The following is a 27,389-nucleotide window of genomic DNA, read 5'->3' on the forward strand; positions in this document are numbered from 1 at the left end:
TATTTAAAAACAATAATAAAGAGAAGATTAGACCTTAGTCAAAATACTTACATTTGCTTCCTTGATTTAGAGAAAGCGGCAAATACTCCTTAACTGTCTAACTAATATCGGCATAGATTTGAGGGATAGGAAAATAATTTATCAAATTTACAAAAATCAAAATGGACGGATTAAAATCAATGATAAGGAGAAAATAATAAATATAAATATAAAGAGTGGAGTAAGACAAGGATGTATACTTTCACCACTTTTATTTAATTTATATATTGAAAAGGCCATTCAGGAAACTAAAGATAAAATAAAATAGTGGCATAAAGATAAATGGTGAGCAAGTCATGTGTATAAGATTTGCTGATGACATAGCCCTTGTAGCAGAAAACAGAAGAACATTAAAAACAATGCTAGAATTACTAAATAATAACTTTGAAAAATATAAAATGAAAATCAACATAGATAAAGCTAAAATTATTGTTACAGGCAAAATCCCTATCAATATAGAGCATATAGACATCAGTGGGAGACAAAACAAGTGAAAAGCTTTAAATATTTAGGAAGCCTAATAACAGAATATGTCAGAACAAGAGAAGACATAAGATCAAGAATAAACAATGCAAAAGCCCAATTCTCTAAAATGAAAAGCATTTTAAACCTCAACTGTATGGATGTGAAACCTGGATTCTAGGCAGAGAAGATGTAAGAAGATTGGAGGGTTTTGAAATGTGGTGCTGGCGCCGCATGAACAAAATAAAATGGACAGGAAAAAAAATCAAACCAAGTCCTGAGAGAGATGAACGAAACAAGAACTCTAATTAAATCGATCAAAATTAGAAGGGATAGGTGGTTTGGACATATACTTCGACATGATGGACTCGTGAAAAGAATGACTGAAGGCAAAATAGAGGGGAAAAGAAGAAGAGGCAGACCCAAGGAAAAGCTTTCTTGACCAAGTCAAAGACAAACATGGGTTTGAGGAGTTACTAGGAAGTTAAGAAGAAAGCCAATGACAGAGCAGAATGGAGGAAATTGCTGCTGAGCTACCAGTCCCGAGACTGACAAATAATGATGATGACGATAAAAATTGATACCTTGAGTATTTTTTCCACTCATTATTTTCTATTAATTAAACCCTTGCGGCCCAATTATAAAAAATAAAAGTTGTATTTTGCCCTCAAGTCTGAAAAGGTTGCCGACCCCCTGCCATGTTGAATCTTATTCAGACCAAATTACAGCACAAATGCAGTTTGTCATAGATTCCACAAAGTATTGGATTGTCTGTCTTCAACGTACCAGGCATTCACCAGATAGTCCTTTAATTTATTAGATTTGATGGAAGCAGACTTTGCTCCCAGATCTGTTTTTCTACATGTCCTATACATTCTTAATGGAGTTCAGATCCAGGCTTTTTTGTGGCCAGGGAATATGATGGAAATCACTGTCATGCTCGCTGAACAATTCGTGAATGGACAGTAGCATTGTTGTCCACGAAACAACTGTCACCTGGTGGATAAAAAAAAAGTCAGCATTGTATGATGGGCTTGATTGGCAGCAATGTTCAGATATTCCTTAGAGAACACCTGACTTTCCAGCAATATCAGGGGACCCATTCTATACCAACAGAACATGCTCCACGCCATGACACCACTCCAGAACCTTGAGTTGTGTTTACAGGGCAAACTGGGTTCATTGCTTCATGGGGCTCCTGCCAAACTCTGCTATCGTTCATAGAGAACCAGGTGTACCATGACTTTTCAGACAACATTACTTGTGTTTCAGTGTCCAGTCAAGGTATTCCTGTCAGCACTGTAGGCAAAATTTACAGTTCTTTGCAGAAATCCTGGTTTCTGTATAGTCATGCAACTGCCAATACCTATCCTCTTCAATTCACTGTACATAGTTCAGTGAGATATAGGAAGAGCTTTCGTTAAAGCTTTTCCTGTGTGCAGCAATTGACTGAAGCATCAGTCAATTGCCTGCACACAGGAAGTTCTGTTTGTCTGTACAAGTCTTTTCAAACAATGGCAATCTCGATCCTGAGCGACTGTCTTAGGACCACAGTTATGCCTCTTAGAGAAGCAGTGGGGTTATTTTTCCACTGATTAAACACTCAGGATATAATACCTTTTGAGAAACCAGTCAGCTCTGCTGTTTTCAAAATCATGGCTACAGCCAGATGGAAACCCCATAATAAGCCCTTTATTGAACTCCCAAAGATAGTTTGTTTTTCCCATTGTGATCAAAATTGTGTTCTAGGCAACTATTTAAGATTACTGACCAGCAGCATTCTTAAATAGTTGCCTAGAACACGTGGTGATGCGTGTGACCAAATATTTTGCATATACGCTGTGTAAGTGACATTAACATACATCTGCATAAAGGTTTCTAATTCAGTGTGGCAGGTATTGTGTACATCCAAGATTGACATCATTGGTAATGTAGAAAAGAGACTGAGAAAATGACCAAAGGATACTGCTGATTTAATCTGCTTCTAAATAGCAGCCATACCTCTTAAAGCTAAACAGCTACATCATAAAATATCATAAAAATGGAACGGTCAGTACTCCAAAAAAATAAGAACATTGTAGTACTAAAAGTGGACAAAGGTGATGCATAGTAGTCATGAGCATGGAGAAATGTGTTTAAAAAAGGCAAAACTTGCTCGGTAACACCACCAACACCTAAAATTTATTTGACTATGATCTCACTTGGCGCACTCACAGCATGACAAACAGTTTCATTAGAGATCTTGTCAAGTGGCCTGACGATACTGAGAAACATCTCAAGTTCCCAGAATTTACAGCGCTTCTAAGGTACATAAGCAAGAAATATCACTGTTGCACAATAGTGCACTTGGTATTCATCCACCTCTCTTTTCCTGTAAATATCTCGCATAGCTGATAATTACCTATAGGCAAGATGGATATCTATATCAAACATAGGGCACTTTATTTTAAAAAAAAAATTAAGGATATCATAATAGAATCTTCTGACCTACTGGTAAATCTAAATAGTGTTAACCTGTTCACCAGTGTGTGCCTCAAACAGAAACCATAGGACTACAAGAACTGTTCCCACATACACTGTAAAGTAATTTGAACATCGTATCGACAACACATCCTTCCAATTCCAGGACAAATCCTATGAACAGAAAAAAACAAAAACAAAGGCCTAGCAATGAGCTGCCACTTTCTCCACTTTTAGCTAACTTCTTTAACCTCTTCATGGAATTGTTTGAAAAGTAGATCCTGGGGAAATTACAAATCATAACCTGAACTATGGCTATGATATGTGGATGAGGTGAAAAAAGCCTCTGCTCATCTTAACAACATTCATCCATACATTCAGTTAATTCAACAGATCCCTGCCTTTTTTTAGATGCCTTGGAAGTCTCTGCAAAAAATAAACTTGGCTATTCAGTCTTTTGGTATTATAAAAACCCTTTGACACAGGGTATATAACATTTCCAGTATGGTGAAGAAAATCCATGAACTTGAATATCACAGTCTAATCCTTCCAAAAAATGGTTATGATAAAATGGTTGAGAATATTCTAATAAGAAGCACCTCTTAAGAAACACAGCTGGACATAAAAAAAAAACAAGAATATAGGAGAGTAGTACTCCTCCCTTACATATCTGTCACAGATTCTTAAGATATAGCAAGGGTATTGTGAACAAGAAATAAAAGTTGCTTTCTTCATGCCAAACCAAATCTCAAGTCTCCTTCAACCTCCAAAATCTTCTCATTCAGTGTGTGTGTGTGTGTGTGTGTGTGTGTGTATGCACAAAACAGGTATACAAGATTACTTGTTCTTGTGGAATTTGCTATATGAGATAGATGGGCTGGTTAGGAGAGAGATGTATATCAGAGCATATCGGGGTTCTGCAGGAGGGGGGGGAAAGTAAGTCAGGACTAGTAGCACATACAAGACACAAAATATCACAAAAATGACCTACATTGACTACAGTTTCTTCATCAGAGAATTGAGAGAATCTTTGAAAATTTGAAAAAAAAAAAAAAAAATCGGTCGACAAGAAACAGTGATCTGACACGTGGATTTTCGGGTGCTCTTCTCATTACATTTTCAAAGATTCTCTCAATTCTCTTTTCATAAATATGTGATAAGTGTATACTCATCATTGTTAGTCTTTTTTTTCAAATATTCGGTGTGTGTTATTGTTTCCATTAATTTGCCTGTTAACTCAGTCGTATTTTTTATTTTGCTCCCTGTGATGAGTACATACTGCAATGTATGTGAAAGTAGTCAGTAAAATTTGTCATCAGTCATCATCATCATCATCATCAAATTCCTGCTATGTATCCTCAAGCAGTGTACAGGATATGATAGTACTACATGAAAAATTTACATCATTACTAACTTCCTATCTACAATTTTCCTCCAAATCAGTCTGTTACTTGTCAAGACTCCAACATTATCACATCTTATATTTATATCGTCTAAGGCACTTTGTACAGTATCAATCCACCTATATCTTGGTCTTCCTCTGGGTCATTTTCCTGCCAACCTGGCAGAGAACACTTGGTTTTCTAATCTTTCATTGCCCATTCTGTTTAAGTGACCAGACCTACTGAGATTAGCTCTGCTAACATTCCTGGATGCTGACAATATCAATTTCTTTCCTAATATCCTCGTTTTTAATATGATATTGCCATTGATGCCATCTGTTCACACCTCTAATCTTTCTCTGGATTCTCATATCTGCAGTCTCTAGTCTTTGGTCGAGTGTTCTACTTCTGACCCAGCTCTCAGATCCATAAGTTAAAACTGGTTTGAACACTGTCTTGTATACAGCTGATTTAGTGTTCTGACTAATTTCTCTCTTATTCCATATGAATTTATTCAATTGACTTCCTACCATACCAGCTTTGTTGATTCTGTTGTCTATTTCCATATTTAATTTACCATCTTCAGTAAAAATCATGCCTAAGTAGCTGAAATGTTTTATTTGTTCCACAGGTTCTCCGTTAACAACGCAGTTGATATTTTCAATGATTCTGCCTATTTCCATTGTCTTTGTCTTTTTATTGCTGACCTTCATACCATATCTATTACAACAATTATTCAATTTAGTCAGGAAATCTTGCAGACTTGTAGCGGATTTATTTAGAAGTATAACATGATCCGCATACAGCAAAGAGCTGACATTAACACTGCCAATTTTGATATCATGTTTAATACCACTTTCCTTCATAATGTGATCCATATAGATAATGAATAACAGAGGGGATAATGTACATCCTTGTCTCACACCAGATTTAACATTAAACCATCTTCCTGTATTTCCTTCAATTCTAACTGCCGACGTACAACTCAAATGAAGACTAAGTATTGCTTGATATAATGTCCCATTGACACCATATAACTGTATCGTATTGAATAGCTTCTCTCTTGGCACCTTTTCATATGCCTTTTCCAGATCGACCAAACTTAAATACAATCATACCCGGAGTTACGCGGTTTCTTATATGTACATATTCCCATCCCGTTTCACGCCTCACCACTAGTCATATCTTTCAGGCGCGCCGCATTCACCAGTGTCACACATGCTGTGAACAAGCACTGACGTGTTTCACACGGTCTCCATTCATACACGATTTTTATAGTCTACAAACCTTGCGATTGTTTAATGTTATGTTCTTGATAAAAATTTTATCACATAAAAAATAATAATGTCATCCAAAAGAAGCAAGTCCGATTCTTCTACAGCTAGCAAGAAAAGAAAAACATTGAATTTGGAAACAAAACTCAACATTATTAAGGATTTTGAAGGCGGAATGAAAATTTGTGAGCTATCATAAAAGAAAGGTTTACAGATTTTGGAGTACATAGATTCTAATGAGGAATGAATTGTAGCCGCAAGGAATAAAAAAATCATTAGCTTGCTATGAAGAAATTTTGCATGACAAGAAAAAGACATTATGCCATCAGACGAATCTATTAGATTTTATGAAACCATCGACATCGAAATAACTTTCTTTTTTTTATGTACGAAAAACTACAATTATGATCATATTTCTTAAAAAATATAGGTGTTTTTGTAAACCTTTGGTCCCAATTGTATGTTTGTATATATAAATTACATGCAAAATTATACCCCGAGTTATGCGAATTCGTAATCCATAACTTCGGGGTTTTACTGTATAGATTTTGTTATATTCCCATGCTTTCTCAACTATTTGTCGTAAAGTGAAGATCTGATCCTGACAGCCTCTATTTGGCCTGAATCCAGCTTGTTCTTCACCAAGCTTTTCTTCCACAATTCTTCTCAACCATTTCTCAAGTATACTTGCATAAATCTTGCCAGGAATACTCAGTGGGGAAATACTCTGTAATTCTCACATTCAGTTTTATTTCCGTTTCTGTGATGCATCAGTGCATATGTATGTGAATCAGAAAATTGAAAATCCAACCAAAGAAATGAGGCCTAGAAGTTACAAATATTTTTCTCATTTACATGGTGATCAGTATTCATCGTGTAGAAATTATGGAGACAAAAATACACATTAGAACAATTTCTTCATTTACATCTAAGAAATGTAACTCTTGCCATTTCAATCCCTATATCAAGGTCATAATCAAGATTACTAAAATACAAGTTACATTGCAATACACATAAGCTGTATTATAACTGCTTTGTTAACCATTCACACTATCCTGATCTCCGGTGAGGGGAAGAAGGAACTAAATCAATTGCTACTTGTAAACTTCTCTACAGTGCTGTTATTTTTAGATTCTGTGTGTGTGTGTGTTGGGATTCTGCCATCTTGTTCTGAATGTTCTTTACTTGAATTCTATATGGGTTGTAGTTAGATCTTCTAGACTCTTGGAATTGTTAATCCATAATTCTTGTTGAGATTAGAATGAAGAATCTGCATCTCACAAGCATCTTTGAATTTTCTTTCTAACCAAGTTTTGGTACAGTGTGACTTTCCAATTAATTCTGAAGTTTTCAATAATACAAGATTGGAAAGGCCTGTTCTACCGTAATGAAGGAATTTAATATCTTTTATGTTCTTCTTCTTTTCTTGCTGTAATTGTTCATCCTGTTTTTGCCCTGTGTAGGGCATGTTATAGGTGCGCTGGATTTTGTAAAACCTTAGGTGTGCAATTTAAGGAAAGGGGATCTTTAGATGAGTAAAGGATGCATTTTAATTTGGTAGGTAGTATGAATATCACCCTAATATTGTATCCATGTAGTGTGCTATATATTTTTTCTGATATTCTCCTAATGTATAAGGTATGGCTACATTTTTTTTTTTTTAGTAGCATTATTGTGAAGGATCCTGTAAATAGTTTTTGTTGTAGCTATTCTTTATAAATTACAAAGATTGACACCCACTTGGCATTCTCTTATACTGTGATGAACATCACAATACTTAGGGATCAATAGTGAGGAAGAGATCTAAATTTGTAGAGGGTGATCAGGGTTATCTGGTATTTTAGTAGCCATGTGAACAATTTTGAGAGATCACTGGCGAATGTTCCAGTAAAGATCTCTTTACTGGAACATTGCAAATGAGAAAGGAAACCATTTGGAGGTGTGAACATTCAAATCTCTGAGAAAGGTGACTTCACTACTAGGAAAGTGAACTGGTGAAAATTAACAGGATTGATTTCCCCACCATCCTTGTAGGCTGTGCAGAGGTCTCCGTTATCTAGCTTCTCTAAAGTGTTGATAGAAGCTAGATAACTAAATAGAGAAAGTAAGCTTATTCTGACTATGAGCTTAATTAAAACAACTTATGTAATTGAAATTTTAACTAGTAGGGAATATTAAGATGTAGAGCTAACAGCAAAGTGTTAAGCTGAAGATAGACCTAAGAGCTAGTTGAACAGTCATTTGTTAAGAGGGAGGTTAGATAAAACCTAACTTGTTATAATATAATATTGCAGAGCATTGTGATATTTCATTCTGTACTCATGTTATTTATGATGAAAAAAAATTATATATCACTTTATACGATCCTTGTTTTAACTAAGCTGCCCTTTGTAAATTACAAACTAGTATTATATATCTTAGATGAACATAGTTTTAAAGAACTTCTTGTGTTTCATATATGGTTTGTTCTGTGCACTTATTTTTATCTTTATATACTCTTACTTCTTTGCATTATATTGGCTGTTGCAGACAGTTATCTCACATTGCTAGAAATTATCTTCTTACATTTTAGTGTATAATAAGTTTTATACCTAAAAAAATACTGATAAGATGAACTTGCAATATTGAGTTTGAGTCATTTTCTTGCACACTATTAAAAAAAAAAAGTGAATATTAATTAGTTTGAAGTGGAAACTTTTGAAAAGATTTTTATTTATAGACATTAATTCAACTTATTTTCCATTAACAGTCGCTGAAAAGGATAGCATCTTTTATAGATGAGCAAAATGAGACAGTTTGGCTTCCCCGTGGCCTTCTCCTAACAGATCCAGTTGAGAGGGGATTAAGAGTTGTATCCTTTTCTTTTGGAATGTAAAATATTTTATTTTACTTGAACTCTGATTTTAATTGTTAAGGATTTAAATTCACCTTTAGTAACAAAACGAGACACATTTTCACTGTGAAATTTATTTCTAAATTCACTCACAATATCAAAGGTAAATGACTAAAAATTGATAACTTAAACATACCCGATTCTCACTCACTGTTTCTGAACATTGACACTACAAAATTAGTTTGAGATGAAAAAATATCATGCAGTGGACTTTGGTAGACATTTTAGTCTGCCAAGGTCCACTGCATTTTTTGCAAATTAGTAACTAGTTCTAATATGTCAGTCTTATAAAAGTAAAAAAACTAGTGCTCATTAAGAAATGAGTTGTAAAGCGTAATAAACTATTGCAAATATTGTTTGCTGCTATATCTTGGATTTCTACAGAATCATCTAATAGTTTTTAAGATAAACTAGGAAACTTAATCACCCAGTCATTATCTTGTCTGTCTGGTGCCAGCTTCTGTGACCAGTAACAATGAATTAGTGATAAATGTTATGATTATGCATTCATGTCTAAAATAATACCAGCTACGGATATCTTCTTTTTGATTGATAGAAGCTTATATAACATCATTCTTCATGACCACCAAAAAAATTCAGTTTGAAACTTATCAGATTTTATCTTATGGATTGTAACTTAAATATATAACTTAATATAAATTCTTAATTTGAACAAACTATTCTAAAGCTTCAGGATTATAATCTTAGCGAAGAAACAAGAAATACATGAAAAAGCATTAAAGTTGAAGTTAAAACAACTTCCAGAACAGAATTAAAGAAAAAATAGAGGCTGAAAATATAGATATAGAACAGGATGCAGAAAGAAGCTGGATATACATTAAACAGTGGATCCTGAATACTGCAGAAGAAACTCTAGGATGCAAAAAGAAACAGATTGATTTGATTAAGAATGTGCTCAAACAGAAATAAAAAGAAATAAAGCATGCAAAGAATATACTGCAAGACCAATTAGGATTATAGAAGGAAAAATATAAAGAACTGGGATGAGAGGCATCCCAGAAAGAAAGAAAAGACAAGCCCTTAATGAAAATGATATGCACAGCAAAACAAGAAATGAAGAACAAGGGCAAGTTTAGACAAGCTTATAATACAAATAAGCAAATTAAAGGAGGATATAATCTTGGGCTAGATATATTAAAGATGGAAAAGGAAACATGTTAACAAAGAAAAAAGTGAAAAACAGATGGAGAGAACATTTCCATGAATTGCTGAATAAGGATGTTAGCTCGGCAACTCAGAATTATATACCAACTAGTATTGAAGGAGATGATTTTTTTTTTAGAGCTACCATCAAGGCAAGGCATAATGATATAATACATCAAATCCCCAGAAATAGATAAAATCCCTGCAGGAAGTGAAGTAATAAAATCCGTGAAGGAAAACCAGGCTTCTCTGTCTTATCCTAATTGATGGATCTCTGATGCAGAGAAGTAGGGGGAAACGGGGAGAATATTGTTGATGTATGTTCCTGTATCAGTTAACCGATACAAGTGCGAAAATTGGGAACCTCGAAATAGCCAAAAAAAATGGGAAAATTTAAATAAATATTTAGGCATTAATGATCACTAGCCAACCAAATGAGATGGTGGAAATGCAGAATCGAATAAAGAGGGAGTAATCAAGCTTTCTATTCTCTCTTATGGGTACTCAGTTTCAAAAAATATTCATTGGAAAATTAAACTAAAACTATATAAATCAATAACATCCAGTTGTTACCTATGGATGAGAAACATGGGTATTTACATTCAAGGTGGAGAATTTGATTTCAGTTTTTGAAAGGAAAAATCCTTAGAAAAATATTTGGCCCAGTGAATGATAATGGTCTTTGTAGTAATTCATATCAATCCCAGAAAGTTGCAGTGGGCAGAAAATGTTTTTTGTTATGGAACATGACAGTTTTTAATAAGACATTAAATAGTAAAATTCTTTGCAAAAAACCAAAAGGAAAACCTAGAACAAGATGGATGGATAAACACAATTAGTGAAGCTAGCAACAACATATTACAATGTACTGTAGAAGTAAAGTTTTGGACAGATAGGGTTGGAGGCAATAAATTTAAGTGGTCAAGGCTTGATTTGGGCTATACAGCCATAAGGATTAATCTAAATAATAAATTATTTAAATTATCAGCCCAGTACCATTCTTTCTTTTCTTTTCAGCCATTTTCTGTCCACTGCTAGATGAAGGCCTCCTCCATCTCTTTCCACCTTTCTCTGTTCTTGGCAATGGTTGACCAATTTTCCCCAACAAAATTTGACAATTCCTCACTCCACCTTCTTTTAGGACGTTCTCGGCCTCGTTTTCCTTCTTTTGGAATCCAGTTTGTTAGTATGGTGGTTCATCTCATCTTCTCTTCTGATAGATGTCCAGCCCATTTCCATTTTAGTTGCTTATGGTGAAGAACGATGTCATTGATATGAGTCTGGCTTCTTATCCAGGTGTTTCGCTTCTTATCTTTTAATGTGATGCCTAGCATCAACCTCTCCATTTTTCTTTGAGTTGTTGCTAATTTATTTGCTAGTGCTTTTGTTAGAGACCAAGTTTCACAACCATGTGTGATGACTGGAAGTATACACTGGTTAAATGTCTTCCTTTTTAAACAAAGTGAGACACGAGTGATTCATTGTTTTGAGAAATGCTTTTCAATTTTCTGAATGCACCCCAGACAAGTTGAACTCTCCTATTTATTTCCTTTTGGAGTCCACAGTTTAGATCAATGAGATGACCTAAGTATGTATATGAAGAGAGACTTTCCAAGAAATTATTTTCTGTTATTATGTTTTTTAGCCTTAAATCATTAAAGCCTTAAATCGAGACGGTGTTCTCTGGCTGACTCGAGTGTGTCAGGCTGCTTGGATATCTGGGCGAGCACCAAAGCAATGGCAGACAGGCATAATAATACCAGTCTTTAAGAAGGGAGACCAGAAGGATTGCAGTAACTATCGTGGCATCTCTCTGCTCAGCCTGCCTGGGAAAGTGTATGCTAAGTGCTTGGAAAGACGGTGCAGGAGCATAGTTGAGTCAAAGTTCCAGGAAGAACAATGTGGCTTTCATCCTGGTAGAAGCACAACTGACCAAATCTTCACTTTAAGGCAAGTCTTTGAGAAATCTTGGGAATATGCCAAGAATGTCTACACATGTTTTGTGGACTTGGAGAAGGCATATGACCGGGTTCCTTGGGATAAGCTTTGGCAAGTAGTACAGGAGTATGGAGTGGATGGTCAACTATTAGCTGCCATCAAGTCCCTGTATGAATGCCCAGAGTTTTGTGTCAGGGTAAACAGCACAAAGTCTGAACCTTTCACAGTTTCTGTTGGCCTCTGCCAAGGGTGTGTTCTGTCACCCCTCCTTTTCATAATATTTATGGACTGGATTGACAGGCACAGCCGAGGCAGTGAGTGTGTCAGAATTGGAAAATGTAGCATTGGACGTCTGCTTTTTGCAGATGACCTAGTTCTGCTTAGCTCTTCCACAGATGACCTCCAGCGGACCCTGGATAGGTTTGTAGCTGTTTGTGCAGACGCCGGAATGAAGATCAGTGTGGTCTCAAGACAACCATCCCAGTGCACTCTAAATGTAAGTGGAGTCCCAATGAGACAGGTGGAGAAGTTTAAATACCTTGGGTCCATATTCACGGATGATGGAAAATGGGACGTAGAGCTAGATACTTGAATTGGCTTAGCAAGCTCAATATTGCGGGAGCTTGGCCATTCGGTAGTATTGAAGCGGGAGTTAAGCCAGAGGTCAAAGTTGGCTGTCTTCAATACAGTCTATGTCCCCATCCTCACCTATGGTCACAAGAGTTGGGTAATGACCGAAAGAATGCGGACACGAATCCAAGCCCCACAACCCCTCGAAGGAACCTGAAATGAGGTTCCTTCGAGGGGTTGTGGGGCTGACAATACTCGACAGAGTCAGAAGCTCTGCAATTCGGGAAACCCTCAATACTCAACCGCTGCTTCTCCGTGTTGAGAGATCACAGTTACGCTGGTACGGGCACCTGGTCAGAATGCCACAAGAGAGACTCCCTCAGCAGGCCCTCTTTGCCAAGCCAGAGGGTGGGAGGCCATGTGGAAGGCCAAGGACTCGCTGGATAGATTATATCCAAAACCTTGGTTGGACACGTTTGGGAATCCCACCAGAACACCTGAGCTTGGTGGCAGAGGATCGTGACCATTGGAAGTTCTTCTTGCAGCTGTTGCCCCCACAACTCAATTAGGAAGAGTGGGCCTTGAAGAGATATGTATGTATGCATGTATTATGTTTTTTAGTATTACAAAATGATTAAACACGATTTTCATTTTTCTCTGTTTATTTTTAGACCGACTTTTCTGCTTTCATGATATAGGTCTTCTATCATTATATTAAGGTTTTCTGGAGTGTTTGTAAAAATTATGATATCATCTGCATATCTTAGGTGTGTTAAGTTTCTGTTATAAATTTTTATACCAAGGTTTGTCCAATTTATATTATTAAATATTTCTTGAAGGACTGCTGTTAAGATTTTGGGTGATAGTCTCCTTGTCGGACACCTTTTTCAATTGATATGTTATTTCTACTCGTGTGATGTTGGATTATTGCTGTTGCAGTGTGGTATATTTCCTGGAGGAGGTCTATATATTCTCCAGGAACTCCCTTATTCTGAAGTGTTTTGATTATTGCATGATGGAATCAAATGCTTTTTCATAATCAATAAAGACTAAACAGAGAAGCAATTGGTTTTCTTCTGCTTTTTCTATTATTTGTTTTACTGCATGAATATGATCAATTGTGTTAAAGCCTTTACGAATCTTTCTTGTTCTACTAGTTGATTTGCGACTAGAAGAGGGGTTAACCTGTTTGTTATAACTTTTGTGAGAATTTTGTTCAGATTGGAGAGAATACTAATTGGTCTGTAGTTCTTTACTTCTTCTTTGTCCACTTTTTTAATTACCACTATCAGAGTAGCATTTTTCCAGTTTTCTGGTATCTTCCACTCTTCTAGGCATAGATTTAGTAAGTTTGTGACATGGTGAATTGTGTTGTTTCCTCTACATTTAATTAACTCTGTGATTTAGGTCTTCACCAGGACATTTTCCATTTTTCATTTGTTTTATTTCATCTGAAGTAAATGGAAGGGATGAATTCTATATGCAATGGAGAAGAGTTATTTATATTTGATTTATCTATTAAAGGATCGCTATAGAGTTCTTCATAAAATTCTTCTAGCCTGCTTAGGATTTGTTCTTGGTTCCATATTGTAGTTCCATTCTTATCTTTTATTGCAGTTATTTGACTTTTGCCAACTGATAAATGTTTTCTTAGTATTTTCATATTTTTATTGTTTTCAATTGTTTCTTTTATTTTTGTAGTGTTATAAGATCTTATTTCATTTCTCATCTTTTTCCTTATTGTTTTGCATAGTTCTGGATATTCTATTTTAGAAGTTAAGTTTTTGTCTTGTTTCATATTTCATTTCGTTTTTAGTAGTTGGAAAGTTTCCTCTGAAAGTTTATGGTCTTTTTGTTGTTTGTTGCTTTGAATTCATTGGCTGCTGAGATTACTTCCATTAGATTTTTGCTTATTTTATTTATGTCGTCTTCAAATATATTAAGTCTAGTTTTTGATTGAGTTTTTCTTCATAATCCTTCTTATTTTTTTTCCAGTAGGTTTTAAGTCAAAACTTCTTGGTTTTTTTTGTTGTTTTTAGCCATTTTATTGTTTCCAATTTGGGGTTTATTTTAATTTTGGCTCTCACCAGTCAGTGGTCACGTCCGTTTTCTCTTGATTTAGTACTGAGGTGTCTTGAACTATTTCTTTATTATTACACAGTATATAATCTATTTAACTTTTTATTTTGAGGGCTTTCTTAAAAAATGCATTCATAATGTAAAGTTTGTTACTGATAGAAAATTCTGAAAGAGCCATTCCTGAGTTGCTGCTTATACCATATATGTATGGTCCTATTGTGTCTATTTGGTGAATAGGATGACCTACTTTGGCATTAAAATTTCCCATTACAATAAAGTTTTGATTACTATTTATTTATTTATTTATTTATTTATTTATTTTTATTTTTATTTATTTATTTATTTTTTTTTGTCTAGAGTGTGCTGCAGTGAGTCATAAAATGCTTCTATCTCTTCATCATTTGGGATGAGGTGGGAGCATATATTTGGATGATCCTGATTTTAAGTTTGGAGATTAAGTTGTGATTTCTATTATTCTTTCATCTCATCATCATCATCAAATTCCTGACATGTACCCTCAAGGGGTGTACAGGATATGACAGTACTACGTGAAAAAATTACATCATTACTAACTTCCTATCTACAATTTTCCTTCAAATCGGTCTGTTACGTGTCAAGACTTCAACATTATCAGATCTTATATTTCTATCGTCTAAGGCACTTTGTACCATATCAATCCACTTATATCTTGGTCTTCCTCTGGGTCGTTTTCCTGCCAACCTGGCAGAGAACACTCGTTTTGCTAATCTTTCCTCTCCCATTCTATTTAAGTCTGTATAATTAAATTCTTGTATGAGGTGTGTAATTGTTTTCGTAATTAGAAATCCAACTCCGTATTATCCTTTAGTTTTCCCATAATAGTATAAATGGTCTCCATTTCTTAGTTTTATTAAATGTTCATCCTGCCTGCGAATTTCACTTAAACCAGTGATGTCCCATTTAACGTTCCTGCTGTAAGATGATAAGGTCTTCCTCTTCTTTAAGTGTCTGACAATTAAATGTTCCTATATAGACTAAAAGAGGATTGCATTGATTACTGTTATATTTATCATTAATGACTGTTAATTTATTTGATAATAATTTCACTGTCTTTCCCTTGAATTCTAAACGAGTTTAAGATGTTGCATTTAATGTGTATTATAACACTGGTTTTGAGTTATTCTGTTTTATTTTGACTCTTTAACTGCATGTACTAAAAAGATCTTGAAATAAGACCAAAAGTTTTACTCATATTATATCTTACTTCCTTATAGTTAAGTCTGTGACTAAGTGAAGTACCTATTTGACAAACCTTGCAGTGCTTGAAACATTCTAACAAGTGTCAAAGTCTTACACCATTCTTTGATGAGATAAGAATAGCCTGGTCACCTTCACTGCCACCAAAACACAATTCTGAGAGGGAAGAGGGTTTTCTTTTTTTTTTCCACAAAAAAAAAAAAAAAAAACGATCTCAGGTCACATTCCCTTTTCTCTGATAATATGTACACCACCAGACAAGATATTTCTTTTTTTGACTGGCATTTATCTCTATGCTTTACTAGCATAAACACATCATATCAACTGCTTCCTCACCCTCCAAAAACAAGGCATCCTTTTCTGCTCAAGTACTAATTTTTGCCTGTCCCAACTGCTAACGCTTTATAACTCCCAAATCTACCAAACTTAAAATACTGTTTGCATGTTGGGTACAGTGTGCCAAGCCTTAAAGATTCATGCTGTGTAGAGGAGTGTGGTCTGGCTTAACTAATGATCATCTCACAAATAGTCTGATTAAGTCTTGTCTTCATGAACTTCCATAGGTGCTCTTCTGAACTCCACTTTCCACTAAGCCCATTAATGTACAAGCAGCAGTTTCCCAACATTCTTTTATAGGATGTTGGGAAACATCCTGTAAAAGGATGTTTCCAATTTCAAACCCACCGAATGCTGCTACTCTTCCTTTTTCATTCATCTACCGTTGATCTTTGGAACAGCCTTCTTAATGAATGTTCCCCAACAACTTCAGCCTCTAGCATTTTTTAAGAAAAAATGCCATTAAGTTCTTATTTCCTTTACTCTTTGATCCCTGTACACATATCAATGTGCTATAGGTTCTTCTGCTTATTGTGTATGTGTTAAACTTGAGTCACTGGTTACCCTTGTTACAAGAATTGTTGGTAGGTCCATTGATCTGCTCTAACTCTTATTGACTGGCTTAGGTGCTGTGGATGTTATTCATAACTTACTTTAACGGTATTACAACAACAAAACAAAACACATTTTAATAGGATGTTTGTTGGTTAGCTTATATTTCAGTGTTTCAAACGAATATCCTCAGAACAGAAAGTGTTGTACAGTTTATGTGCAACACTGAGTAAGTCAAATAATTCAAATCGTTACAGACAAAACATCGTCAATTTCCTGATATGTGTGTGTGTGTGTGTGTGTACACAACACACACACACACACACACACACACACACACACACACCTCCAAGGAGTGTTCAGGTTACTATGACAGCATGTTAGAGATTTAATGGAATATTAACAGCACTGGCACTGAGAAAGGATTAAAACTAATTTTAATACTTCCAATATTTCGTCTCCGTCACAGAGACATCTTCGGGGATTACAAAAACTTTTTGTAACAACACACACCCACAAATACAATACAAAGTGAAACTAAAGTCCTATCTAGGTGGTGTGCCCTCTATGGGCATTTGCAGATTGCCTGGGATGTAAAGAGGGATCTCTGATAATTAAAGTTTCCCAAATTTTGGGAAGTTTAATGCAACCATATTTGTTTAAATTAGGTTGATTCCTAAGTGCAGATGCAGATTCAAAGAATAGTCTTTCTTTTTTGAATTCACTATGGTGGAGCATGGTAGTTTTTTTCCAGGAGATCCTGTGGAATGTATCCAAAACATGGTCTGCAAGGCCAGATTGACCATAATCGTGTTTGCAGATGTAAGAACTGTGTTCTTCTAACTGGATGGATGCTGACCTGCCTGTTTGTCCGAAGTAGGCAAGTTTACAGGAACAAGGTACTCTATATACACCAGGCACTGAAAGAGGAGGGAGCGGTCTTTAGTGGAGAAGATAAGGGTAGCAAGTTTACGGTGGGGCTTAAAAGCTATATGGAGGTTGTACTTTTTTAATGATCTGGCTATTTTTTCTGAAGAACCACGGATGTAAGGAATGGTGATGGCATTTCTGAAGTCCTTCTAAAGAGATGGTCAGGGAATGGGGAAGGACTTGATTATTTTTTTAATCCTGTAGTCATTATAGCCATTGGAAAAGGAGGTGTTGTGTATCTGTTTGAGTTCGGTTGAAAGGGCAGTTTTACTGGAACAAAGATTGTGGGCTCTATTGGTCAGAGTTCTAATAATGCCATGTTGATGGGAGGGGTGGTAGTGGGAGAGTTTATAAATGTATCTGCCTGTATGAGTAGGTTTTCTATATACAGAGAAAAAAAGGTTGCCATTAGGAAGGCATGTTACTAAGGTGTCTAAGAAGGGTAAACTATTGTTATTTTCCTTTTCCATCGTAAACTGGATTCTTGGATGTAGACTATTGAGGTGACTGAGGAAGGAATCTAATGTGTCTGGGCCATGAGGCCAAATAGAGAACACATCATCTACATATCTTAGCCAGATAGAAGGTTTTAGAGGGGAAGAGTCAATGGCTTGTTTTTCAAAATTTTCCATGTAATAATTGGCAAGAGGGGGCGAGAGGGGAGAACCCATAGCAGTTACCTCTATCTGTTTGTAGATTTTGTTCTTCCAAGAAAAATAACCAGAGTTGATGGCAAAGGAAAAGAGCTCTAAGATATCAGAAAGAAAAACGTTTTTTTAAGAGTGTTAAGGTGTCAATTAGGGGAATAATTGTAAACAAAGAGATGATGTCAAAGCTGACCGATATATCTGTATTATTTAAAGTAAGATTTTCAATTAAGTTTTTAAAATGGGTGGAGTTTTTTACATAAGATGAGGTAAGACCAGTGAGGGGGATCAAAGAGTTACTAACTGCTTTGATAATTTGCAGCAAGGTGCATTGGTGGCATCTACTATAGGTCTTAGAGAATTAAGTTTGTGAATTTTGGGTAAGCCGTATATCCAAGGGGGGGGGGACGAGAACCGAATAGTTTGAGTTATTTTTGTAATGTCAGGAGGCCAGGAAGAAACTTTTTTAAGTAGGTTTTTTAACTTGAGTTTTTGTGGGATTATCTTCCAGTGGTGTGTAGGTAGCATGATCATGGAGAATAATATCCATTTTCCGATTACATTTTGAGGTGTTGAGAACAACAGTGGCATTACCCTTATCAGCTCTGGTGATGACAATACTTTTTTCTTTCCGTAATTTTTTTGAGGGCAGAGAGTTGACTGGAAGATAAATTAACTTTAGGAGGTGAAGAACGGGAGAGAATGTTAGCTATGTCAATTCTGATGTTATTGGCTGTTTCTAGAACTAAGTGACAGATTCAGTGTTCGATGTTGTACATAACATCCAATACCGGAACTTCAGTAGGTGCGACGGCAAAATTGTGCCAGATGCTTAGGGCACTAACGGCATCTTTGCTAAGATAGGTTGACTAATGTATGGAGCGGTTGAACTTCAGGTAGCAGTTTAGATTTGCAAAGGTTATTTAACTTGCATCCCACAGGATCTCCTGGAAAAAAAACTACCATGCTCCGCCATAGTAAATTCAAAAAAGAAAGACTATTCTTTGAATCTGCACTCAGGATTCAACCTAATTTAAACAAATACGGTTGCATTAAACTTCCCAAAATTTGGGAAACTTTAATTATCAGAGATCCCTCTTTACATCCCAGGCCACCTGCAAATGCCCACAGAGGGCGCACCACCTAGATAGGACTTTAGTTTCACTTTGTATTGTATTTGTGTGTTGTTACAAAAAGTTTTTGTAATCCCCGAAGATGTCTCTGTGACGGAGATGAAATATTGGAAGTATTAAAATTGGTTTTAATCCTTTCTCAGTGCCAGTGCTGTTAATATTCCATTAAACCTCTAAAATGAATTCTTCATAGCACTTAAGTCTCAACACACGTATTCTGACCATTCATGGTGATGAAATAGCACGCAAAGTAAAACAATACGGTAAGTCGAAACTACGCTTATTGAGACTATTAAATCGGCTGGCTGTTTTAAAAAAGATGTCAGGAGTCGAGAGTTATTCCTAACCGTGTTAGGCTTAAAACCAAATTTAAATCTAATAAAGACCTTTGGATATATAAACGTGCTAGTCTAGAACAGATTACTGAAACTCGTGCCAGCCTCGCTACAACAAACGCCACCATTGTCTTATTACAGACAGAGCTCTCTGCTATACTCAATCCTGAACTTTGGTCTATTCTCCTTAGCATCTCAGAAGCTTCCTCCCAAAAAGAATTCCAGAAAATAAAAAAATAAGCACATAAAAAAATTCAATAACCTTTGCAAATCTAAACCGCTCCATACAGTAGTCAACCTATCTTCGAAAAGACTTAGCAAAGATACTGTTAGTGCCCTAAGCCTCGTACACAATTTTGCCGTCGCACCTATTGAAGTTCTGGTATTGGATATTATGTAGAATATTGAACGCGGAATCTGTCACTTAGCTCCAGAAACAGCCAATAACATCAAACTTGATAGCTAACATTCTCTCCCGTTCTTCACCGCCTAAAGTTAATTTATCTTCCAGTCAATTCTCTGCCCTCAAAAAATTACAGAAAGAAAAAGTATTGTCATCACCAGAGCTGATAAAGATATTGCCACTGTTGTTCTCAACACCTCAGAATATAATCGGAAAATGGATATTATTCTTTGTGATCGCGCTACCTACATACCACTGGAACACAATCCCACAAAAACTCAAGTTAAAAAATTAAAAAAACCTCTGCTAACACATTTCTGGATGCTGACAATGTCGTTCTTTCCTAATATCCTCGTTTTTAATATGATATTGCCATTGATGCCATCTGTTCACGCCGCTAATCTTTCTCAGGATTCTCATATCTGCGGTCTCTAGTCTTTGGTCAAGTGTTTTACTTCTGACCCAGCCCTCGGATCCACAAGTTAAAACTGGTTTGAACACAGTCTTGTATACAGCTAATTAGTGTTCTGACTAATTTCTCTCTTATCCCATATGAATTTATTCAATTGACTTCCTACCATACCAGCTTTGTTGATTCTGTTGTCTATTTCCATATTTAATTTACCATCTTCAGTAAAAATCGTGCCTAAGTAGCTGAAATGTTTTATTTGTTGCACAGGTTCTCCGTTAACAATGCAGTTGATATTTTCAATGATTCTGCCTATTTCCATTGTCTTTGTCTTTTTATTGCTGACCTTCATACCATATCTATTACAACAGTTATTCAATTTAGTCAGGGAATCTTGCAGACTTATAGCAGATTTAGTTAGAAGTATAACATCATCTGCATAAAGCAAAGAGCTGAGATTAACATCTCCAATTTTGATATCAGGTTTAATACCACTTTCCTTCATAATGCAATCCATATAGATAATGAATAACGGAGGGGATAATATACATCCTTGTCTCACGCCAGATTTAACAGTAACCATCTTCCTGTACTTCCTTCAATTCTAACTGCTGACTTGCAACTCAAATAAAGACTAAATATTGCTTGATATAATGTCCCATTGACACCATATAACTGTAGTGTATTGAATAGCTTCTCTCTTGGCACCTTGTCGTATGCCTTTTCCAGATCGACAAAACTTAAATACAGATCTTTGTTATATTCCCATGCTTTCTCAACTATTTGTCGTAAAGTGAAGATCTGATCCTGACAACCTCTATTTGCCCAGAATCCAGCTTGTTCTTCACCAAGTTTATTCTCCACAATCCTTCTCAACCGTTTCTCAAGTATACTTGCATATATCTTACCAGGAACAAACACTCAGTAGAGAAATATCTCTGTAATTCTCACATTCAGTTTTATATATGGGTACTATTAGAGCTCTACTCCAATCATCAGGAATTTGCCCCTCTGTCCAGGCCTTCTGAACAATGTAGTGCAGCCACTGTAAGACTTTTATACAACCATACTTCAGCATTTCTGAAGTATGGTGGTATAAAGGTTGGATATCATCTACTAGAAAAGGTCGAATATCATCTACTCCTGCTGCCTTTGATGAGTTTTTCTACTTCAAGTATGGATATGTATTCCTGACTGTATGCCTGTTGAGTGTTTTTTACCACTGTGCTTTCACTGCTTGTTTCATTTCCCAATTTTTCAAAGTAATTACTCCATACTTCAAGGATATCTTTTTCTCCCGTTTTCATTTCACCTTTATCATCTCTAACTTCTTTTACAGCACTGTTTTCTTCATTTCTAAGCTTCTTCAACAACCTCCAGAATATTTTACCACCTTCTTGATATTTATTTTCTATGTTCTTGCCAAAGTCCTCCCATGACTTTTGTTTAGCTAGTTTTACACAGTGTTTAGCTTTCTTACATTTGTCTCTGTATTTTCTAAGAGCAAAAGCTGACTTATTCGACAGGAACTTTTGTTATGCTTCTTCTTTTCCTTCACTGCCTCTTTAACTTCCTGTGTCCACATGGAGTTCTGATTTTTCTATCCTTGCAGACAACCTCACCACATGCCTCTCTGGATGAATCAATCAGGGTTTTCTTCAATGTTTGGTTCTTGTTCTCAAACTCTTTCATTTTTTTCTTCAATAATCTTTGTGTATTTTAGTCTACAGTTCACATCTAGAGCTGCTCAACTTTTATTCGCTTTAAAACTTTCATACATGTTATTCTTTTCAATATGAAATTCAGTTTTATCCTGCTCAAGGCTAAATAGTGATTGCTTCCAATTTCAAATCCTCTGTACACTGGTGTCCTACACCAGGGGAAAAACATCACTATTCACAATAACATAGTCAATGAGACTTTTCTTATTCCTTGCCTCTTCTTTCCATGTGAATTTATTCACATATTTATGTTGGAACATGGTGTTAGTAATAACCAGTTCATGTCCTGAGCAGAAATGCAACAGGTATTTGCCATTATTATTAGATTTGCTCTTTTCTCCAAATTTTCCAAAAATATTTTTGTATGTCTGACAATCACTTCCTACTCTACTATTTAGATCCCCAACAAGGACCAACTTTTCCTTTTTCATTGTGTGAGTAGCTTTCTCTAGAGCCTCAAAAATTCTTCGATTAGTAGAGCCTTCTAGACCATAGGCACAAATAAATCTCATTGTTCAGTTCTCCATTCTGATATTTGCCCACATCACTCTACTTGAGACTGCGTGCCATTCAAGAAGATTAGCCTCGTATTTAGTGTTCAATACTATGGCTACCCCTTCTTTTCCTTGATGGTCATTGCCTGAATATAGCATTTTGTATTTATTGCTCAGAAAGATCTCACCAGTTTTTGTCTTTTTTGTTTCAGTCACCCCTATTAAGTCGATCTGGTACTTATCTAATTCCTCAGCTAGCGCCATTTCTTTGCCATTCAGGCTTCTAATGTTAATAGTATCGATCTTTAACTCTGGTGATGTTGAGTTGGGGAGTGAGTGCTTTCAGATTTGTTCCAGTAGCTGACTTTTCGCTGTTGCCCTGGCAAAAACAATGGGAGGCGTGTTTAACTGGGCAAAGCCCTGGCCAGCATGAAATTTTTGTCATATTGTGCTATCATTTTGTATATTGGTTTAAGCCAATAAGAATACAATTTGGTCTGCTAAATCCCAAATTGCCAGCCCATCCTCATTCGTTCAGTATCCAGGTAGATACTCAACAGGGTGCACCACGAGGAGGGGAGGATTGGACATTAGGTCAGAATCTGTGGTCGGTTCTCCGCATTCCTTTAAAGGCTATGTGGAGATCTCCTCTCAGTTATACAGCTTTGACCCTTAAGCATCCTATTTTCAGACTTATATAGTATTAGTTGTACAGGTAAGTAGTCTTGAACAGAAAAGGACGCCAATCTCTTGGTGGCTGAGAAGTCATCCCAAGAAGAGAAATATAAGCTTGACTGAAGATCTGAATATTATCAAAAGCAAGGGGGGGGGAGGCTGAAGTGAGATTTTTACAAGAAATAGGATTTGGTAGCAATGAAGTTCAATAGATTATACTTACCCACTAGAGTAAGTATAATATTAGTGACTAATATCTTTACTGGTGAAGATATTAGCCAATAGTGATCCTCTCCACTTTCATAAATTGAGGTGATAGATTGATGGTGACATCATTTTTAGGGCAGGACTTTGATATAGCTATACTTCCAGGCTGTTGGGTAGGTGCCAGATGAGTTTGCCAGTCCTATATCTTCTATATCTTGAATAGAAATATAGGATTGGTGTTGTTAATTCTGAAGTGCAAATTTTGAATATAGTTTTGGAGAGGCTATCTGGGCCTGGTAACCTATTGATAGTCACGCTGATAATGACTTTCATGATGTCATTCTGTCAACATGCAGTGAGCTGTTCAGTATAATGGAAGGCAGTTTGATGTACAGAATAAGACTGGAAGAGGAGATTGATGAATGACATGTGAGCCTTATCCTTAGGTAATGTTACCAGGTTCTATCAGAATGTGTGTGTGCGAATGTTTCTTAGGGGTGGGAAGTATTTTTCTTTATTTCCTTCCAAATGGTTTGACTTTTTAAATTGAAAATAAAAGGGGAAAGAAACATATGAAGTTAAACTGCAAATCATCTTGCATACAAATTCATGTCTCACATATTAACTTGTTCTCTTAAATTAACCCACTACCATTTTACACATTAAGAGATTGAATCTTTAGACACTTATAACCAGAAGAAAGATGTCTTTAATTTACATACACATGCATTGTATACAATTAAAATCGATATAAATAAACTATACAATTGCTAATGTATTTTCTAAATCACAACTTTAAACAACATGAAAAAAGTCATCCATACAGCCTCCTTTCAATTATATAAGTTAACAGTTATCCTTTATGGACAGAACTTCTGAAATTTTAGTTTCTTGCTGAACTTTCTCTTTGATTTATACAGGATTTAAATTACTATGTCACTGTTTCATTAAACCTATACACTGCACTTGAACTTGAGAACAGTAAAGAATTCAGGAGCTAGAGTAAAGAAGTGAGTTGCAAATGATGAAATCAAAGCAGAAAAGGGGGAAAAAATTCTAATCCACCTGTATGTAGACATTATTGTAAGTAGATGAGCTTAAAAAATTATACTAAATCTATGAGGAAGGAATTAAACTAATTTCCTTCATGAGTCACACAACAGATAATTTCACAAAATTGCCAGTTGTGTAATCTAAGACTTTCAGTAAAAATTTTAGAGCAAACCACTAGATGTTATTTTGGGGGTGTTGGGAGAAATTATTCAGTATTTTTGTGTGTAAAACTGGTTTTATTCGTTTTCTTACATTTTAGTTATCATTATAAACTGATATTAGGCTGTGGAAGAACCTGAATTCAGCTTTGCTGAATAATAGGTCTTTTTTACTAATACTTTTATTTGTAAAAATGGTTTTGAATGTTCTGTTATTTCCCTGTTATTACTTTCTTAATATCATATTAGATTGAGATTGCAGTTTTAAATGATCCCACCTCCAGATCTTGATGCTTTTAGCTAAATTCTATATTGTATGGACCAACAATGGAATCTCTCTCATAATTATGAATATTATAAGAGACTGTAATTTCATCAGAAAGCTACATATATATACTTAAGTGCAACACAGTACACAAGAAAATCTAAAAGGATCAATTCTTAATGGGATAAAGCTTTGCTTGCAAGAACAACATATGACTGGCCCAGCAGAAATGAAAAGTGAACCGCAAATTTTAACCATATAAATATAAAGTACATCTTGCTTGTTGATATCCACTGATTTGTTTGGTATTTTGTGCTGAATTGCTATGTATTGTATTTTCTTTATCAAAGTATTTTAACTTTGTAACTAAAAATATTTTGCAACCATATGATCTGTTAAGAACATTGTTATGCATATATTACAAGAGCCTTGAATTTTAATTATAAAGGAATTTTATGCAGTTAAGCAAGGAAGGCTTCTTCTGTTTTCCTAATTTATATGTAAATTTTTAGTGAACTTATTTGAAAACTATGGCTAACCAAATACAGTTCTTTTTTTAATATTTAAAATATTGGTGGAGTAACTTTTGTGGATTAAATTATTACAAATCAGAGACGAGTAATTTCACTGAATTCATACTATAAATATTATCTAGTTTATTCTTTTATGCCATTTATATTTAATTTACATTTGCCACTTCTTTTTTACTTCACTGTTTGCAGGCAACAAATGGTGTATTTCTGAAGCATACCAGTAATGTATTATTTGACTGGTAATAATGGTTATGATAAATATGCCTAAAAATTTAAACAGCTGGATCTGGCACAGTCTTGCATTATTTGCATATATAATGCAAGAAAGATAAACAATTAATAAATGAAGTCTTTGCTCATTATGTTTATAATTTCCAAATAAAATATGGTCATTAAAAACATTCTTCCACACATTTGCCAGAAATTGCTTATCAATTGAATTAAGATGTTTTAAAAGTAAAATATCTTTTTAGTCATTGGTCTACTTTTTTTTTTTTTTCATATTCATATTTCATTTTCATGGTTCCTTAATTACAGCTGATATATGTTGGTTATTAGTTAAAATATTATCAAAGATCGACTTCCTTCATAACAAATTGAATCTTTGCTGAAATGCATTCTTTTTTTTTTTTATTATTATTACTCTGATATTTACTTGCCTCATGTTTAATTTGTGTACATCTAAAGAAATAAATAGTATATATGTGTACTTTTAAAGACAATTAAATGGAAATTATATAAATACTAACTTGTTAGTTCATAATTCTTATCAAAATAGTTTATTTTACATGAACTCTTGAATAAATTTTTCTTGGTGTACTGTGGTCAAAATCTGTGAATTAGATAAGTATATATTTTAGTAGGAATGTGAAAGAAATTAGACTTTTATCCATAATTTTTTTAAAAAAGAGCTGTTTTTTATGAAGACTAAATGTGTTTACAGTAACACTGATTAAGAGATTGTAAAATCACTTTCTTCACAGAGCTACTAGCTCATGGTATTTGAAAATGATAATAAAAATGCAATAAATATATGGTCTCAGCGTTTAATTTTAGATTCAAAACACGTTTGAGCTTGGATGACGTCTTTGTTGTCTCATCTGATTTCACAGATGCAGTTAACCTCCGATTTACATGGATTCCCTTCATGCAGTTTTTTTCTGCCACTGTCTATATGTTGCTATGCACTTGTGCGTACATCACCTCATCTGCAAATTCAAAATTTGTTGCATTACACATGAATGGAAATTAAGCGAGTGAACAATCTTTAAAGATAAGGATAAAATTAAGCAGGTGAAATGTTACTCCATTCTTGCCAAAGAAAATCTCCCATTCTCAGAGTGAAACTCTCCAAAAGTTGGAAAAACTTGTGAATTGAAGATTTAAATTAAAAATTGCTACATGTCAACATGCAAATAACAAATAAGGTCTGCCCATAAAAATGAGAAAAAATCAATAAAAAGAATGAAAACTATCCCCCGTTTTACATGGATTTTTTGGAACACATCTCCCACACAAAACAGGGTTACCATCATCAAATTCCTGATATATATATATATATATATACACACACACCCTCAGGGAGTGTACAGGATAATTATGATAGTACTCCATGAAAAAGTTACACCATTACAAACTTCTGATCAATTATTTTCCTCCAAATTAATCTTTTATCTGTCAAGACTCCAATATTATCATATATTTCTGTCTGTCTTTTAAGGTACTTTTTACTGTATCAATCAATCTACATCTTGGTCTTCCTCTTCCTTGGGGTCTTTGCCAACCTGGCAAAGAACATTTGTTTTGCTAATCTTTCCCTTACCCATTCTGTTTAAGTGACCATAACACCTGAGATTAGCTCTACTAACGCATGCTAACTATGGCGAGTTCTTTCCTAATGATCTAATTTTTGATATGATACTGCCACTGATCCCAGTTGTTCACTCCACTAATCTTTCTCAGAACTCATATCAGAGGTCTCTAGTCGTTGATCAAGCGTTTTATTTCTTACCCAACTCTCAGATCCGTAAGTTAAAATTGG

At 35.1% G+C, this 27,389-nt stretch overlaps 1 protein-coding gene across 1 annotated transcript in view; it reads left to right on the plus strand.

Moving 5' to 3' along the window:
* The window catches only part of LOC150106484 (golgin subfamily A member 7), a 174,310-nt gene extending 147,930 nt beyond the window's left edge, over positions 1-26,380 (plus strand). The window contains exons 5-6 of the mRNA XM_090392472.1: positions 8,367-8,468; positions 24,800-26,380. Of these exons, the coding sequence (XP_090248598.1) occupies positions 8,367-8,468; positions 24,800-24,841 (144 nt within the window). The 3' untranslated portion in view covers positions 24,842-26,380. The remainder of the gene's footprint in view (positions 1-8,366; positions 8,469-24,799) is intronic.
* The last annotated feature ends 1,009 nt before the right edge of the window (positions 26,381-27,389 follow it).

The sequence above is a fragment of the Typopeltis vanoorti genome, chromosome 5, assembly GCF_054136105.1.
Source record: "Typopeltis vanoorti isolate ZY-2024b chromosome 5, IOZ_Tvanoo_1.0, whole genome shotgun sequence".
Lineage (NCBI taxonomy): Eukaryota > Metazoa > Arthropoda > Arachnida > Uropygi > Thelyphonidae > Typopeltis > Typopeltis vanoorti.